The sequence below is a fragment of the Trachurus trachurus genome (assembly GCF_905171665.1).
Source record: "Trachurus trachurus genome assembly, chromosome: 8".
In the NCBI taxonomy this organism is placed as follows: domain Eukaryota; kingdom Metazoa; phylum Chordata; class Actinopteri; order Carangiformes; family Carangidae; genus Trachurus; species Trachurus trachurus.
In genome coordinates this window covers 24,806,156-24,821,872 of record NC_139905.1, presented here as the reverse complement: position 1 = coordinate 24,821,872, position 15,717 = coordinate 24,806,156, and the positions used below count along the sequence as shown (strand labels likewise).

At 45.3% G+C, this 15,717-nt stretch overlaps 1 protein-coding gene across 2 annotated transcripts in view; it reads right to left on the bottom strand.

Annotated features, from left to right (window-relative positions):
• Window positions 1-15,717, bottom strand: part of LOC310989573 (myosin-9-like) — a 34,128-nt gene that overhangs the window by 16,295 nt on the left and 2,116 nt on the right. For both annotated transcript variants that reach the window (XM_083976672.1, XM_083976673.1), the window contains exon 2: window positions 1,433-1,764. In XM_083976672.1, the coding sequence (XP_083832798.1) occupies window positions 1,433-1,759 (327 nt within the window). In that variant the 5' untranslated portion in view covers window positions 1,760-1,764. The remainder of the gene's footprint in view (window positions 1-1,432; window positions 1,765-15,717) is intronic.

The following is a 15,717-nucleotide window of genomic DNA, read 5'->3' as shown; positions in this document are numbered from 1 at the left end:
TTTCCCATGTACTGATTTGTTACCCTCCTATGTTATGCAATCACAACCCCACCCTGCTGCAAGTCTAAACTGATGAGTGACCTTGGCTCTGTCAAACTGTAGCGACTGTAGGCGAGTCATATCTCAGATCTGCTCGGAGGCCAATTTTAAAACCCTTCCTTTCTGTAAACTCCTGTAAATCTCTCTACATTTCTCCTCCTGTTACAACTTCAGATTTCTCCCTCTCCCTCTCTCTCTCTCTCTGTGTTGCATTCCTGTACTGCCCCTCCAACATCTCCGTACCAGGCATCTCTGCCTCTATTGTACACCCGCTTCCCCCTGGGAGAGGGTCAGTCTAAAAACTACAGAGGAGCCTGGAGCCTGTCAAGCCGACTGTAGCTGTGGATCTCTGGAGGGAAACAGGGAGGGGACAAAAGGCTGTGTTGATATGACCGGGTCACATCGCAGCGTCAAAGGGGCCAAATCACTCCCAGACCAGGGCATGGGGGATAAATAGCATTAATTATAGGGGCAGTAATAGCAGTTACAACACATTTTGCATTCCACGTCCATCTGTGCAACAAATGCCCCCTCCCTCCTCCCCAACGCCGTTCTTCACATCTCTAATGCTCTGGGCTGCATTGTTCCCTTCAACTTCCTGTTTACGAGATATCTCCAAACAGAGAGAGAGAAAAAAAGGAAAGCAAACAAGAGAGAGACAGATTAAGAGGGCGAAGGGAAAACACTCGCAGAGCGAGGACTAAGTTTCTTTGCGGTGGTGACTTAAACACAATAGATTGTCCTAAACAATGGTGCTTAATGAGAATTAGGAGGTTTGACAGGGAGATAAATTGGTTTGGAGACTGGCCATGGAAAATTCTTTTCGGCAAGACAATGGAGATTTAAAGGGGAAGCCAATATTGATAATTAGCTTAAAACGAGCCCTGCATAAGGAGCTGGTCTTCTGTCAGGGCCCACCATGCTAGCCTGCACCGGTGTGATTCTACAGTAGCCCAGAATGGACAAACCAAACACTGGCTCTAGAGAGGGCCTTTCACATTTTTACATGACCTATAGGCGAGAGGAGGGAGAGGAGTTGCAATCTGCATCTTTACTACTAGATGCTACTAAATCTTACACACTGGTCCTTTAAAACATTGAAGGGGAAGATGCTTTAAAAGCACATCAATGGGACCAAGTTACCCTGATCATCGTCTTGTTGAGTAGATATTATGAAAACAGTAGCAACACAAAGCTGAAGGTGAAATGTGAAAAGTTATATTAAGCTGCATTCTTGTCTAAAACACGCAACAGCGGCCTAACACTTAAAATTTAAATCAAATTAAGCGAGAGACTACACGTGCACCTAAACAAAAGTGGAACAAAGAGAAGTGTTTGTCTCAGGAGTCGCCGCTGCATCACATTTCAGCAAACACGGCTGCTCCATACTTACGTAAATGAGACCAGAGTAGTATCTCTCCTTCAGGTTGTGCAGCACGGACGCCTCGTTCAGGCAGGTGAGCTCGGCCATGTCCTCCACCTTGCTGAACTTGGGCGGGTTCATCTTCTGGATGTCGTCCTTGTTCACCCTGACCTTCTTGCCGGAGTCTGCCAGCTCCACCACGCACTCGTCGCCGCGCTCTTCCTTCACGGAGCCGGCCTCGAAGCCCAGGCGCTCTGACGGGACCCATACCAGCTTCTTGGTGGCCCAGTCAGCCTGCGCCAGGGGGTTGTTGACCAGGTTGCGGTCCACGTACAGGAACTTGTCCGCGTCTGACATGGTGGCTGTTTCAGAGAAGAAAGCATGTTTGTGATTAGTGCAGGGAAATTAAAAGAAATGATTGACAGAAGTCAGAAACCCCAAATATAAACAGATTCATTTTGATTGTCATTACAACGTGGATCAATCCATTGCAGACTGAGTCTATAATCCGTCACACAAGAACCATGGTGGTTATGTAAAAACAGCCTGGTTTATAGGAGCAGACCTTTGCTATCTTCTTTCCATCTTCGCATGCGATCTCTGAGGAATGCAAAGGTCACCACCGTAGTGATGTACAACAGGAAAAGTCTGCTGAAGTCGGGTCGCCTCGACAAAAAACACACGACCGTGTCAAACGAGGCCCCATGTTGCTCTCTAGCCGACTGCTGCGAGTACTTGATCAGATTTCCAGCTGCTGGGCCATCGGGGGTGACAGGAGAAACATTTGTCCGGGATCACGGAGATCCAACTTTTAGTCTCCCAGCAGAGGCGCCTCCGCTGCGGCGCGACCGCTCCAACAAACACAACCGTGAGCATGTCTTTATCGATGTGCCTTCTGCTCGGTGGGAGCGCCTGTTCAGGTTCAGGCGGGGGGGGAGGGGGCGGTTGAGGCGACTGTGGGTGGTTTTGATGAAAGACTGTTGACCTTAGAGTAAAATTAAAAAGTAAAGCAAGCTCTAGTTTTGTATTCAAGTCAGAGACGGAGAATTACAAAGTACATGACTCTGGTTTTTAATGGAGAGATGATCCATCTCTTGGTTATTTTTCTAATTTAGTACATAACCACATTAAAAACAATCTGTAAATAAATTCAGGTTTTGCTTGGCTGGGTCATTCGTTCCTTTCGTGGCCCATCATTTTTTAAATGTTCCCTTCTTTTTTTCTAGTCGTGGTATTGGCTGAGCATGTTTATTTTTGGTGTCAATGACATTAGAGCTAATTCTCTTCTCCAGTCCCAGCGGACCAGTCAGGTCGTTCTCTGCTCTCAAATAATATATATATTCCTGCATTAGAAACTATGTTTAGACGATGACAGGAGAAAAAAAAAATTTGGAGTCAGATTCTTGCTGAACCTTTGCAGATAAAGACCCTCATGTCCTAGAAAGTCTGGCAGAGAAAATGGGGCGTCGGTGAAACCTCGGGCAGTCGAATGAAAAGAAGCATCTGCCGCGTTAAATACACAATTTGATTGTATCTGATTGGAGTCAGAAGATAACTGTCTGACAAGATAAAAATTTCCCACCGTAATTTGTAATGAATCAACACAAACTCTTGATATTTGCATGGTGAGGTTTCTTATGAAATATGACCACATTGATGAGAGTCAACAACAACCTCTTGTCTGGGCCTATAACCCTGCACAAGCTGCTCCACCCCTGAAAGCTCATAAATAACACGCTGCTGTGCTGACAGGGAGTGTTGTAGTTTAACTCGTATAGAAAGTGACTGGACGGGTTTAGCCGGTACGCAGGAAAATTAGGAGCGCGCTTGAACCGAGGCGCCCTCACTTCAAGGAGTGCAGAGTGACCCGGGGCAGTTATCTGAACGCGGTGTGCCCTCGCTGACACTGGTGCTCCAGACTTTACCATCTCAATTACCATTCCGACGCAGCAGGGGCATGACAACCTTTTTCCCCGGCAGAGCCCAGGGTCGTTAGCCCTCCGCAGTGTTCCCGCAATACTTTATAATACACACATAAGCGTATGCTGTGTGGCCCCATATGCAAACATCCAGAGAGAGAGAGAGCAAAAATATAAAAATCACTGTAAAGGTCACGTTCAGCTCATACACTTCATCATCATGTCTGGAAGACTATTAGCTAAATTGTTTTCTATGTCCATGTGAGTAATTTCACATTGCACCGTGGCCCAGTGGGAGATCCTGGAGCCAAATTCTCATGCTCAACATAAGACACCGTTTGTACTTAACAGAACAGAAATACACTGATCCTATGAGCAACACATTTCCCTGGCTTTATGACTTTATTAACTTCGAACTGACTTTACATTCCCTAAGAAACAGTACATCAACTTTTGATGCAACCAAAGAAGTCACACATCCCAACATTTATTTAAAGTGCAGTGTGTAAAATGAGGTGTAGCATTCAGGTTCTATTATTTATCTATACTTATTTATTATACTTATTTATTTATAATTCTATAGTTTATTTATGAACGTGAAACTGTCGAAACATGCTCTCTGGTTGGCTGGATTTTCCATTCCGTACAAACAAGACCCTTGCTATATGTAGGCTATATATAAAAGAAGAACTATAAGGCTATGGAAACCAAACAGATTTTTACACTTATACAAATATATTCATTGGTAGTATATTCAGATTTTGCCAATAAACCTTGACAAATATTACACACTGACTGGACCTTTAAAAAATGTGCAATTTTGAATTTTACAACCTCTTTCCTAATGGGTTCTTCTTACATCTAATAAACTACAACTATGACTGTGCTCCAGACACAATGTAAACACTGAAGCATTCCTAAACCGTAGTAAGAAAAGGTGACAGCCTCTTGGGAAAAGTGGAAGTTGTTGCATTTAACAGGCTTGTGTCTGTTCCAGCACATTAACCCTGATCTGTGAGAAAGAACGTGGGGGGAGAGCCATTCTTCTCATGACCCCTCCATCTAGGGTTGGGCGGTATGACGGTATTATACCGTGTGACGGTATAAAATGTCTACCGGTAGAGATTTTGCAATACCGTTTATACCGGAGAAAGAGCAGATGTCTGCGGCATCTCTCTGAAGTCACTGTAGTTACACCGCCTCGACACACGGGGGAGCCGGCACTGCAGCAGACTGCTTGGCGTGTTTGCATCAGCACGACGAAGAAGAAACAGCTTTACCGGTTACCCGAGTGATAACAACCATGGCGGAGGCGGAGAGTGAAAGCAGAAGTGGGAGCATAATATAATACATCCATAGCTGTGTCTCAATTCAGGGGCTGCAGCCTTCGGAGGACCCAGCCTACGCGGTCTCCGGAGGCAACGGCTTCGGAGGCTCCTCCGTCGGCTGCATCAACGGTCGGTAAATGGGACGGTCTAGCCTTCAGAGCATTTCCTGATCCGAACGTAAACAACGGCCGAACGTAAACAACGGCCGGACGTTAAACATTTAAAGGATCATAGGGCAGGATTTGTGAGAAAATATCGGAAAATACCCATGCGTTTTACGTTTTTTAAATAATAATGGGTGAGGAAGCGTTCAAAACCAAAAAGAACGAGCCCACCCGCGTATCTCTCGATTGCCCTGAACGGGGTCTGTGCTGCAAAATGCGCTGCAATTCAGGGGGTGAATTTCGCGCGCTGGCCGGCGGACCTGACGTCAGCGCGTCCACGACTGCCTTCGAATGGATCAATGGAATGGAGACATGAAGAGGGCAACCGCGGCAGAGCCATTGATATAGTAACAGAGTGGCGACACTCCCCGTTATATCAATCGCTCTGAACCAGGGTGGATCCATTACTGCCAGCAAACGACCCAGCACAACTGAAAGCCCTGTTAACCCCCCCCCCCCCGCCGCCACTCTCTCTCCCCCTCCCTTCACACACGCACACAGCAGCAGGCAGGTCACTAACTTACACACCCTCTCCCTCATCACTACTGTCTTATTATTAGCCGTTAGCCGCAGCTAGCGGTTAAAAGCCGACGTTATAACTTTAATAACGTTATCAGGCAGGTGGACAAACGTCCTCTTTTGCCCGGACACGTCCACTTTTCATGTCCTGGCCGGCGTGTCCGCGACGCGTCCGTTTTTTTCTTTTTTATGAAATCATGAATATGTCCGGTGTTTATTGGTTTTCATGGGACCGCGGACCCTGACAGATGCGGTCCGACACCCGGACCCGGCGCGTTAATTCTCGGTACCGGCCTGTAGGAGTAGGAGCCCATATGCAGATCCATGCAGGAGCTCAGAGGAACAGACAAGCAGCCCCCTGCTGCAGCACAGTGAAGAGGTGTGTGTGTGTGTGTGTGTGTGTGTGTGTGTGTGTGTGTGTGTGTGTGTGTGTGTGTGTGTGTGTGTGTGTGTGTCTGTCTGTCTGAGCGAGAACCTACAGTAAAATACCCCCCTCCCTCCCCAGATAGGAAAGACTGTAAAGAGTAAAGTAAACAGTGAAAAGTCTGTGCGCGCTCCCGTGCCGGTGGCTTCGCTGGTTGCTGTAGTTACGCGCAGCGGCCGTCGCGTCACTGGCCGTTCTCATTAATCCTGCCCTATGATCCTTTAAAAGTGCCGCTTGTAACGGCTCTACCGCTCCTCCTCCTCCTCCTCCTCCTTTTTTTTTTTTTTTTTCAAGAAGTAGAATCAATACAAGGGCAGTTATCATTAATATACTAATAAACAAACCATTGAACAGCAGCCAGGGGGGGGGGGGGCTTCAGGCTATTAAGTGAATAGAGAATAAAGAGCACAAGTAATGTGTTTTCATAGCTTTCTTATTAAAAGTTGTCACACACACCTCCGCTCCTCACCTGTGCAGCCTGAGCAGAGCTCAGCTCAGCAGCGGGCAGCCACACCTCCGAGCCGGCCGCAGAGCCGGTTACCGTGGCTACAGCACAGAGCTGCTACGTTCGATAGCTAACGGCTAGGTTGCTAATAACAACAACGGTGCAGCAAAGCATCTTGGGATACGGGAGGCCGCGAAGGATAGTAGCGATGCATCCTCCGAATGCAGGGCAAAGGAGGACGCATTTGGAGGCTGCATTTGGAGGACCCTTCGAATTTGGACGAATTGGGACAGCCTTCGCGCAGTGCTGTGACGTAATCGGCCTTCAAATCCACCCTCCGAAGGATGCAGCCCCTGAATTGGGACACACTACATGAGTGGGAGTCACGAGGAAACGGAGGCAGCCCGACCCGCCCAACAAGACGAAAAAGTGAAAAGTGAAAGAAATTCACTCCAGCCGTAATTTTTTTCAATCGATCAGCTGTGTTTACCGTTTCATGTGTCATAGTTCTGATGTTTAGACAGATGAATTAGACCTCTAACACATCCTAAAGTTTGACTTGTCAGAGTTTTTCAGAAGAGGAGTAAGTCAAGTTATAAGCGATGCTAATTTCTGTTAGCCCGTCTATGGTGTTTTACATTATACGTTAGCATTAAGCTAGCGGGCTTTTTATGCTTAGTTGTGACACTGGCTGTGTGTGTTTTAAACGTTGTTTCAAACTATGTGGGTTAACATCTTTGATGCTTAAATATATATTGCCGCTTAACATATTGCTTTACTCCTCTTTCCATGTGCCATTTTTACTGTAGGACAGGCTAGGACACTGTTTGTTTATTATGGTCACTTCCGTCCCTCCCACACACCGTTTTTCCGTCAGTTGTTGAAATTTGAGCCCTTTGTGTACTACCATAGACTGTAAAGGTTACTTAGGAACTCTAAAGTAACTTCTTTGATTTTCCCGGTTTGACCTGTTTGAACAGCCATACAGCACAGACCGTAGCCATTTTTGTAAAATGCTAATTTGTGATTCTGTGATTTCTTTTTTTTTTTTATATATATATATATATATATAGCCTATATAATTGCACTAACTGGAGCCAGACTGCTCTGGCATTTTTCCTGTAGAAATCCAAGTTAAAAAATAAAAGAGGAAAATGATCAAATGCGACAGTATGGTTATTTTAAGCCATTAATTGAATTTACAGGGGGGAAAAAAACATACCGTGATATATACCGTTACCGTGATATGAAATTACTCATACCGTGATATAAGATTTTGCTCATACCGCCCAACCCTACCTCCATCCCTCCATCAACGCTGTCAGCCGCCCCCAGAGCTGCTCACCCCCCCCTCTCGCCTCCCGCCTCCCACCTCTGGTGTACCGACCCCATCCTGCAGCAGAACGTGGAGCAAATTAGTCCTGCTACACCTCTCAGCTGGCTCCTCACTCCCTCCTCTGCCTTCAGTCGCCCTGCTCTCTCCCTCTCCCTCTCTCTCTCCAGAGTCCTACCTCCCCCCACCCACCCCCCTCCTTCTGTTTATCCAGCCTTTTCAGGGTCGCATTCCTCCCATACTCACCCTTTATCAGGGAGAGACAGCGAGCGAGAGGCATTCCACAAATTTCTGTCCTCTATCCTCCGTGCCCTTACATCTTTCTCAGACCTATTCTCTGGCTTTCCTTCCTGTGTTTCCCCCCCTCTTACCCTTATTCCCATCACACCAGCGGGTCATGTGTGCCCCGAGGTGTTTCATCACTCAAGGGAGATCAGCATCACCTCGATCTGGCTGCACTACCACGGCTGCACACATGCACAACAGAAGTGCACGCTCCTGCTCACCGTGCATGTGTCTCGACCATGTTCCCATGCTCCTTTAAAATTCGCTTGACCATTACTCGCTCCAGTACTTTTGGATCAGTTGGCCCCATGCAGGGTTGAATACAAGCCATGGCTGATTATAATCCCTGTAGCATTGTTGTTTTGGCAAAAACAAGAGGTGAAATAAAACAAGCTGAACACACCCAGAGCCTTGCTGCTGCTGATTAAGATCACGATAAGGCTGGAAGAAGTTGTGCGAGTTCTGCCAAACAGGCAAGTTCCCTCACACCTACAGAATTTGATTTGAAACGTCAGGCCATCGCTGTACAACCACAATGCTTCATTTATGACATGTTGCAACACATTTTACGCTTTATCAAGAAAGAGATGCTGCTCCTGTGATTTGGATTATGCATTTTGGCCACATTAGCAGCTCGACAGTGTCATGATCAGTGGTTCAGCCCTTGCTTACCATGTTTCAGGGAGGTGTGGGGGAGACATGAGGTCAAAATGAAAAGAGCATCTCAGACAGACACACCTAAAAACAGACCCTGTTGCTGCTTCATCATTTCTAGCTAGTGCGGACTAGTGAGACTTGTTGCATACGAACTCAGTTGCCTACGATTCAATTTGCCCAGAAAAGAACAATGACCTGGATGAATGAGAATATCCATAGACATGTTTATACGATGTGTTACTTGGAGGGGAATAAGGCTAGTATTCACATGAACATTTCTTCACTGGTCAATCGTAAGTCTGATACTAGCAATTATTTTTTATTTTTAGTTAATCTGTCAGTTATTTTGACCATAAATACAACTTTCAAATTCCAAAAAGTAGTGAAAATAGCAGTGATCATCAAATGTCTTATTCTGACCTACTAACTGCCCAAAACAAACATTTCAATTCACCATTGCATGAGGCAAAGGGAAATCAGGCTGAAGTGAATGTTTGGTATTATAGCTTGGGTAACACTTTATAATAAGTACACACTATTAAGCATTAGTTAGGCATTAAATACCGAATTCATCATTTATAAACACATGATACTCATTAGTATGTAGTTTATAAACAGTTAACAGTGTTTAACGCACTAAACTGTATTTATAAACTACATACTAATAGTATTCATGCATTATAAATGAAGAATTCAGTATTTATTAATGCTTACTTATTATAAAAGTGTTACCATTGCATGTAAAATGGCTGTAATAACATATTAATGATTGTATCAACTATTGTTTCAGCTCTAATGTAGACATTGTTGGCACAGACGCAAAGACACCAGAGAGCCTCAAGTCCGCTGATATGCTGACACACATGCTTGACACAGATAACTCAGTGACACACTTCAAACTGCGTCCTCAGAGAGTAGCACCGGGACTAAAAATGACTCTGACAGCTATTCTAGTTTGACGAGCGCTGATCCATATTGAAAGTAGAAAGAAGAGGAGGGATAAAGAACTCCCACCAGACGGTTTTAGACCGAGGCCTTCCATCACAGTTAAGGTAAGATTGGGGATATTGACTTGACTTTGAGATGAAACAATGTGCATTAACACTAATCGCCCCCACCCAACCTGAGGCTCATGGCTCAGGTTCTTGCAGCCTTCCTGCCAAGTCCTCTCTAATCCTGTAACAATCAAGGTTTCCTTGATTCCTTGTTACTGCTCGGAAGTGAAAGCATCCACTATCTATTCTCTTGAGGCACATTTATGATGACATTAGCTATTCATAACAAGGATTACTCATTAACTGAATACATGGGACAACCCGCAACAACCTTTGGCAAAAATCACTTCACTTTATGGAACCTGACTGAGATACCATTAAAGGATTATCTTCTAAAAATTCCCAAATGACAACAGAGGTAGCAGTATCCTGTCAAAGCAGCAGCAGCAGCAGCAGCTTGAGAGAGGAAGAGGCAGCATAGAAGAAATAACACTAGGAAGGGAACAGGGGCCAGTTTTAGAAAGCGGCTTCTTCATAGAGACCAGAATGTGGTTACAAACAGAGGAAGCAGCGCCGGAGCCAGGACTTTGAGAAAGATGTGGAGGGGGGAACGAGGAGCGAAATGGAAAAGGGAAGAGCCTTTTTCGATCCCATTTGTGCCATTTAGAAAGCAGGTCAACCTTAGTCTTTATATTAAAAAAAAACAAAAAAACTTCCAGTCCATCCCTCCATCCATCAGTCAGACTCCCTCTCATTCCTTTCCACCTCACTGGCTCTCCCTGAGTTACTGTAAAAAGCCAGGAGTCGTGACAGCCGCTACCACAGCACTACCATGTACAGTCAAACCCTTAATGCTCCGGCTGAAGGGAACCCATAAAGCAGCTGTGCCGTGTTGACTGCCCATTGACAGGAATAATAATAGACCAGCAGCAAAGTCAATAACGCTGCATTTCTACCAACTGCATCTCATCTCAACATCCCAGCCATACGCTCGCCCTCAGCTGTCCTCCTCACACTGAGGATGTTGTTTTACACTGCTGTTAGTCGCCCTAATTTGTTTGTCTGTTTACATTTCCCCTTATAACAAATGATCACATCTGCATTTCCGGGACGACGGTTCCCGCCCGAGTCGTGGCCTCACCGCTTCATCCCCCCACTTCTCTGAGAGTTTCACTCTCAAGAAAGACGGACTGGGTGCCAGACAGGGAAAGGTACTGAGTCAGTCAAAATTCATTATAGGCTCACACGTCGACTCTCGCCCCCCTCTCTCGCCCTCCTTCTCTGAAAGTGGGAAGGGTGGGGCAAGGAGAGGAGAAGGGAGGAAAGAGGAAATGACAAACTGAGAAAACTATTTTGCCATTTGTGGAACTTGTTGTGTGTGAGGCTTTTTTTTTTTCGAGGAGAAGGAGAAGGAGGAGGAGGTATGGTGGCGTTCTTTTCTTGAGCACATGCAGAGCGGCTCCGAGGAGTGAGAAGTAAATTAAGCCCTTGCTGGAAAATAACCGCACTGCATGACAGATCTACATCACTTTCCACATTACTTTTCACATTCCTGCTGCAACCGGGATCCAATTTCACTTTGAACTGCGAGCTGCCCAGTGCCATCTACCGTTTACAACTAAAGGGGCCTTTGCTAGGTCTTATAGCCCTCGGCACATCACCTACACCAGCGGCTCCCGACCTTTTTGTCTGATGTAGGCTACTAGTCCCACACAGCTCTGTCGGATCGACCAGGATCCCCTCGTCAACACCGCCGCTCATCTTCCAACTGAATTGATTTTAAACTGAACGTTATTTAACACCGTTATATAACAGGGATGCTACAATGATCTTCTGTGTGACTGAGGGAGGAAGGTTTGGTTTACTCTGCATTTCAAACTATCATAACCACTGCGAGAGGCAGAAGCTGGACTGGACTCAAACGGTTCATTCATTACTTTAAAAGGGATAGTTCAACATTAATTGATGCGTGTTCCCGTCGAGTGCAGTTTTTCGGCAAGCAGTCTCTGCATTTGCCTCGAAAACAACTCCATCTCGTAACGTCCCGTTATTATTTCATAGCGTGGTGAACGTGCAGGTCACAACTTGTCCAGCAGAGCGTTTTGGAGTTGTTGGATTGTGTATTTGATGAGGGAAACCAAGAAATCCCATTAGCCTCCGTAGCGTAGCTCTGTGCAGCTCGCGGCTCTGCTCCGCCGTTCTAAAAATAGCTTGCACCGACAATTAAAGGTAATGAACCTACTGCTAAAACTATAGGGATTATGGCAATGGACCAATTTGCCAAAATGTTGAACGATCCCTTTATGCTATCAGAACCATTTGCCATTTCCCATTTACCCTTCTCTGCTCACTTGCCAACCAGTTTTCACAGTTTTCTCTAATCAAAACATGTTTAAATCCGTTATCCTTTATTTTTATGAAGCTATTTCAACTATTCATCTTTGAATTTTAGGTACAAGTGCCTCCTGGCTGGGGATCACTGACCTATCCAACCATTTCTGCCCCATTTCAACCATTTCATCCAGTGGGAGTCAGGACGTAAACCTTATAGAAACCTGAGTCAAATCACAAGGACGATTATAGATAAATTGGAAACGGGGCGTTGGTTCTGATAAGCTCGTAATTTTCAGGGACACAGAACAAATTCCACGTCTATCTTTCAGACAGCGATTAGTTACACCATTGAATGCACAATTGACTGGTGTTAAAATGGGGGTAGATACTGAGCAGCAGCAGTTTGCTCTTTTACTAAAACACTCCAGCAGTATTGACCGCTAGATAAATAGATGGATGGTTACGTAAGCCGCTAACAGACAGTGAAAGAATGCAGAGGGGAGTTAAGATACACATTTCTGTTTGTCAGCAGTCGTTTTTCTTCGGAGGAATGCTGCACTGGCACAAAGTGGGCTTTTCATTTCTGGCAGAGACCGCCTAAGAAAATCTGACGCTACTGTCTCACCTCTTACTCTGGCACCCTTAAAATATTCATCCTTTTTCCCCCCTCACACTATTCTTCCTATCACCACTGACAGCTCCCGCCAACCACCTCACCCTCCTGGATTATTATGTGGTTCTTTTTAGCCGTATCACCTGCTGTTATCGCGACCTGGGGCACTCCCTGTCAGTAACTCAGACCATACAAAGCTATCTCGTTTTATCAATCATCTGCTCAAACAATGTGTTCACAGACCCAAAAAGAGAGAGAGAGAGAGAATGATGGTTGTGCAGGACTGTTTGGACTGACGCTGGTAAAACATGTCCAATAGGAGACAGAACCATCACAGAGCACATGGTCAAAGAGTCCACACTGGAGTTGTTGCGCAATTTCAATCGTATATGCACTTCTTTGCACAGGTCCACGTCAGATGTGCAGCTCACACGCACACACACACACACACACACCCACCCATCTGCGGACAAAGTCTACTTTCTGTCATGTACAGTAACAGAGCACAGTCACCACTGATTAGATCCATTTTCTGTTTTAGGGTCATCACGTGGCATCTCTCAGCCTCTGTTAAAAAACAAACCAAAAAAAACATGGCCTCAATTCACTTGTTTCACCTTGAGTTACTTATCTCGAATTACTTCCATACAAGCCAAATACATAACAGTAGCAAACCTCTGGATATTTTTCTGACAGGATTTGCCAACTAGAATAACCTCACAGACACAGACACACCCCTCCATAAGGGAGTTACAGCCAGGTGTTCACTGATCCTTAAACTTCACCCAACAGGAAGTTGGATCAATAAAAAAAAGTGCTCGTACGAAGCCTGGACTATAGGTCAGCAACCTGTGATCATTACCTCATCATTTATTCGACAAAACAGAAAGCAGTTTTATCTACTAGTTTTATCTACTACACCACAATCATCACAAACGGCTTGGTCAAGGTCCGTCCTTCCAGATCAGGAATTTTGAACAAGTTCCTTTTCTATGTGTAGCCCAAGCCACAGCTCAGCCACTTCCTTGTATTGTTCAGTTGTATTGAGAAACTTACAGGTGCATGCTGCGAGGAGGAGGGCGGGGGGGGGGGAAGGATAGGGAGATGGCAAAGAAAACACAAGCAGAGGAAAAGCAGAGGAGGAGGAAATGAGGTAGGAGGCAGATGGGAAAAAGAGATCGATGAGAAAGGTCTGACGAGGAGACGGAGGCACCAAGGAAATGTAAGAAATAAAAAGTGCAGCGAGAGGAAATAGGAAACCCACAACAGACACGAGTGCAGATTCATCCCGAGCCCAGACATTTCAACCAGTCAGACAGACTCAGGCAACTTAATTATGCTGCGCATTCGGCCAGAAGAAATGTGTTTGGGCACAACCAAAATAGATGAGATACTCAAGAAAACAGCCGTTTTGAGTGACCTGAATTAAAGGCCAGGATTAATGACACACGCCACAACATAAAGTCAGCACATTCGACATGTGTGCATGCGTTTGATACCGCCTGTCTGAGATAAACAGACATTATGTCTTTTTCTGGACACGGTAATTCAGCCAAGTGTTGTGACTCTGTGAGCGACGCTGTGACTATACAGGCTGAGAGACGGCGTTGTCGGCCGGGCCACGGTTAATGGAGAATCTTGACAGTCTCCGAGTCCGCTCCGGCTGGAATGTTTTCCCTGCATGAATGAACCTCAGCTGACTATGGAGGAAACTGGGATATGCATGACACTTGACTTTGCTGCCCCATCAATCATCGACGGGCCACAGCACCAAGTATTACTAGAAAACAAATGAGTGGAACGTATTAGGAAAACAAAACTGGCGGCCTCCTCTTCAGCTCTTGTTAACATATGACTTTACAGCTCAGACCACACAACTGTTTGTTTTATTAATCACTCTCAATTCCTCTCTTGATTTGGAAGCAGTGATTTATTTCCATCTTTATAAGCACAATAACAATCAGTAATCAATTTCAATCCATTTTCTTTTGATTGATTAACCAACTAGTCATTGCAGCTCTTATTGTTCTTTTCCAGCCTGAGCATTTTTCTTAACATAGCCTGACAATGTGAGGTAAAAGGGATGATTAGGCTTAAGAATGCAGTTAGAGGGCCACACACACACACACATACACGCAGATAAAAGATTAGAAACACCTCACATTTGTTAAAAAGAACCTTGGGACTTTCATAACAGAAGACAGCTGTGGATTGTAGTGTGCCAAACCGTGTCACACTGCCCTCTCTATGCTCCACTCTCGTTTGTAACAAAAGGCAAAAAAAAAAAAAAAGGGGGCTGCAAGTAATCTGGCTGGGTCCAGGACAACTGTCTGTTCAATGAAATCTAAACATCCACAGGCATGTTGTGAAGAACGAACGGCCTCGCGCACCAGCTCCCTCCTCACTTTTAAAATGTCTGCATTTAATCTTGTCTGGCCTACAGTACATAGCTCTCTCCGGGGGCCTGGAGTATGGACATTTGCTGACACACGAATGCTGGAATGTAATGATCTCGGCGGGGGGCGGAGGGGGGGCTTCATAACTGCACTGAAACTGGCAATAAATGAGAGGAACTGGCCTCCAGAAGCTGTTGCACAATGTATCACCAGGACTTTATTCAACCAAATGACTCATGTGCAAATAACAGGATATGACATACCACATGTCACCCAGTGTGTCCCGTTCAGGTTGAGATATTTACAGATGTTGGTTTGTCACGTGTTTGCTTTAGGAAGAGGGTGTAGTAGGTGCATCATCCGCAGAAACACCACACCAAATGACAGTTCGATGAAGGAGATGCACACCTGCTTTATGAGACTAGAAATGCACACACACATACACACGTCAGCGAGTGTTAAGTGCATTTCAGCATGAACTATCATTTGCGCAATCATTTGTATGCCTGAGTATGAAAAAAAGGAATTAATGCGGTAAAGCTCACACTGTGGTTTAATGGCTTCTTGGCTGAAAGCATCAGCGCACTGTAAGTGTGCGGTTCTGATTATTAAAAGTTAGTGCGAGGAAGGTGCTGCTCTCTCCGAGACCACTAACACTGTGTACAATGAGAAGCAGGTTTGGCTGGAGAAACGCCAAAGTTGCGAGCGCTACTGCCCAGTCTGACTAAAGTTAACACATCTTTTTCGTAAATATTGAAATCACACAACCTGCCATTCCTAAACTGGGAAGGGCGTGTGAACATTACAGAGCCTGTTTGCTTCCTAACGTACAAACACAATGATGTGCCAAAACAGCGAACATATAAACTGTATTGACAAAAGCACAGCATTTGTGTAAATGCA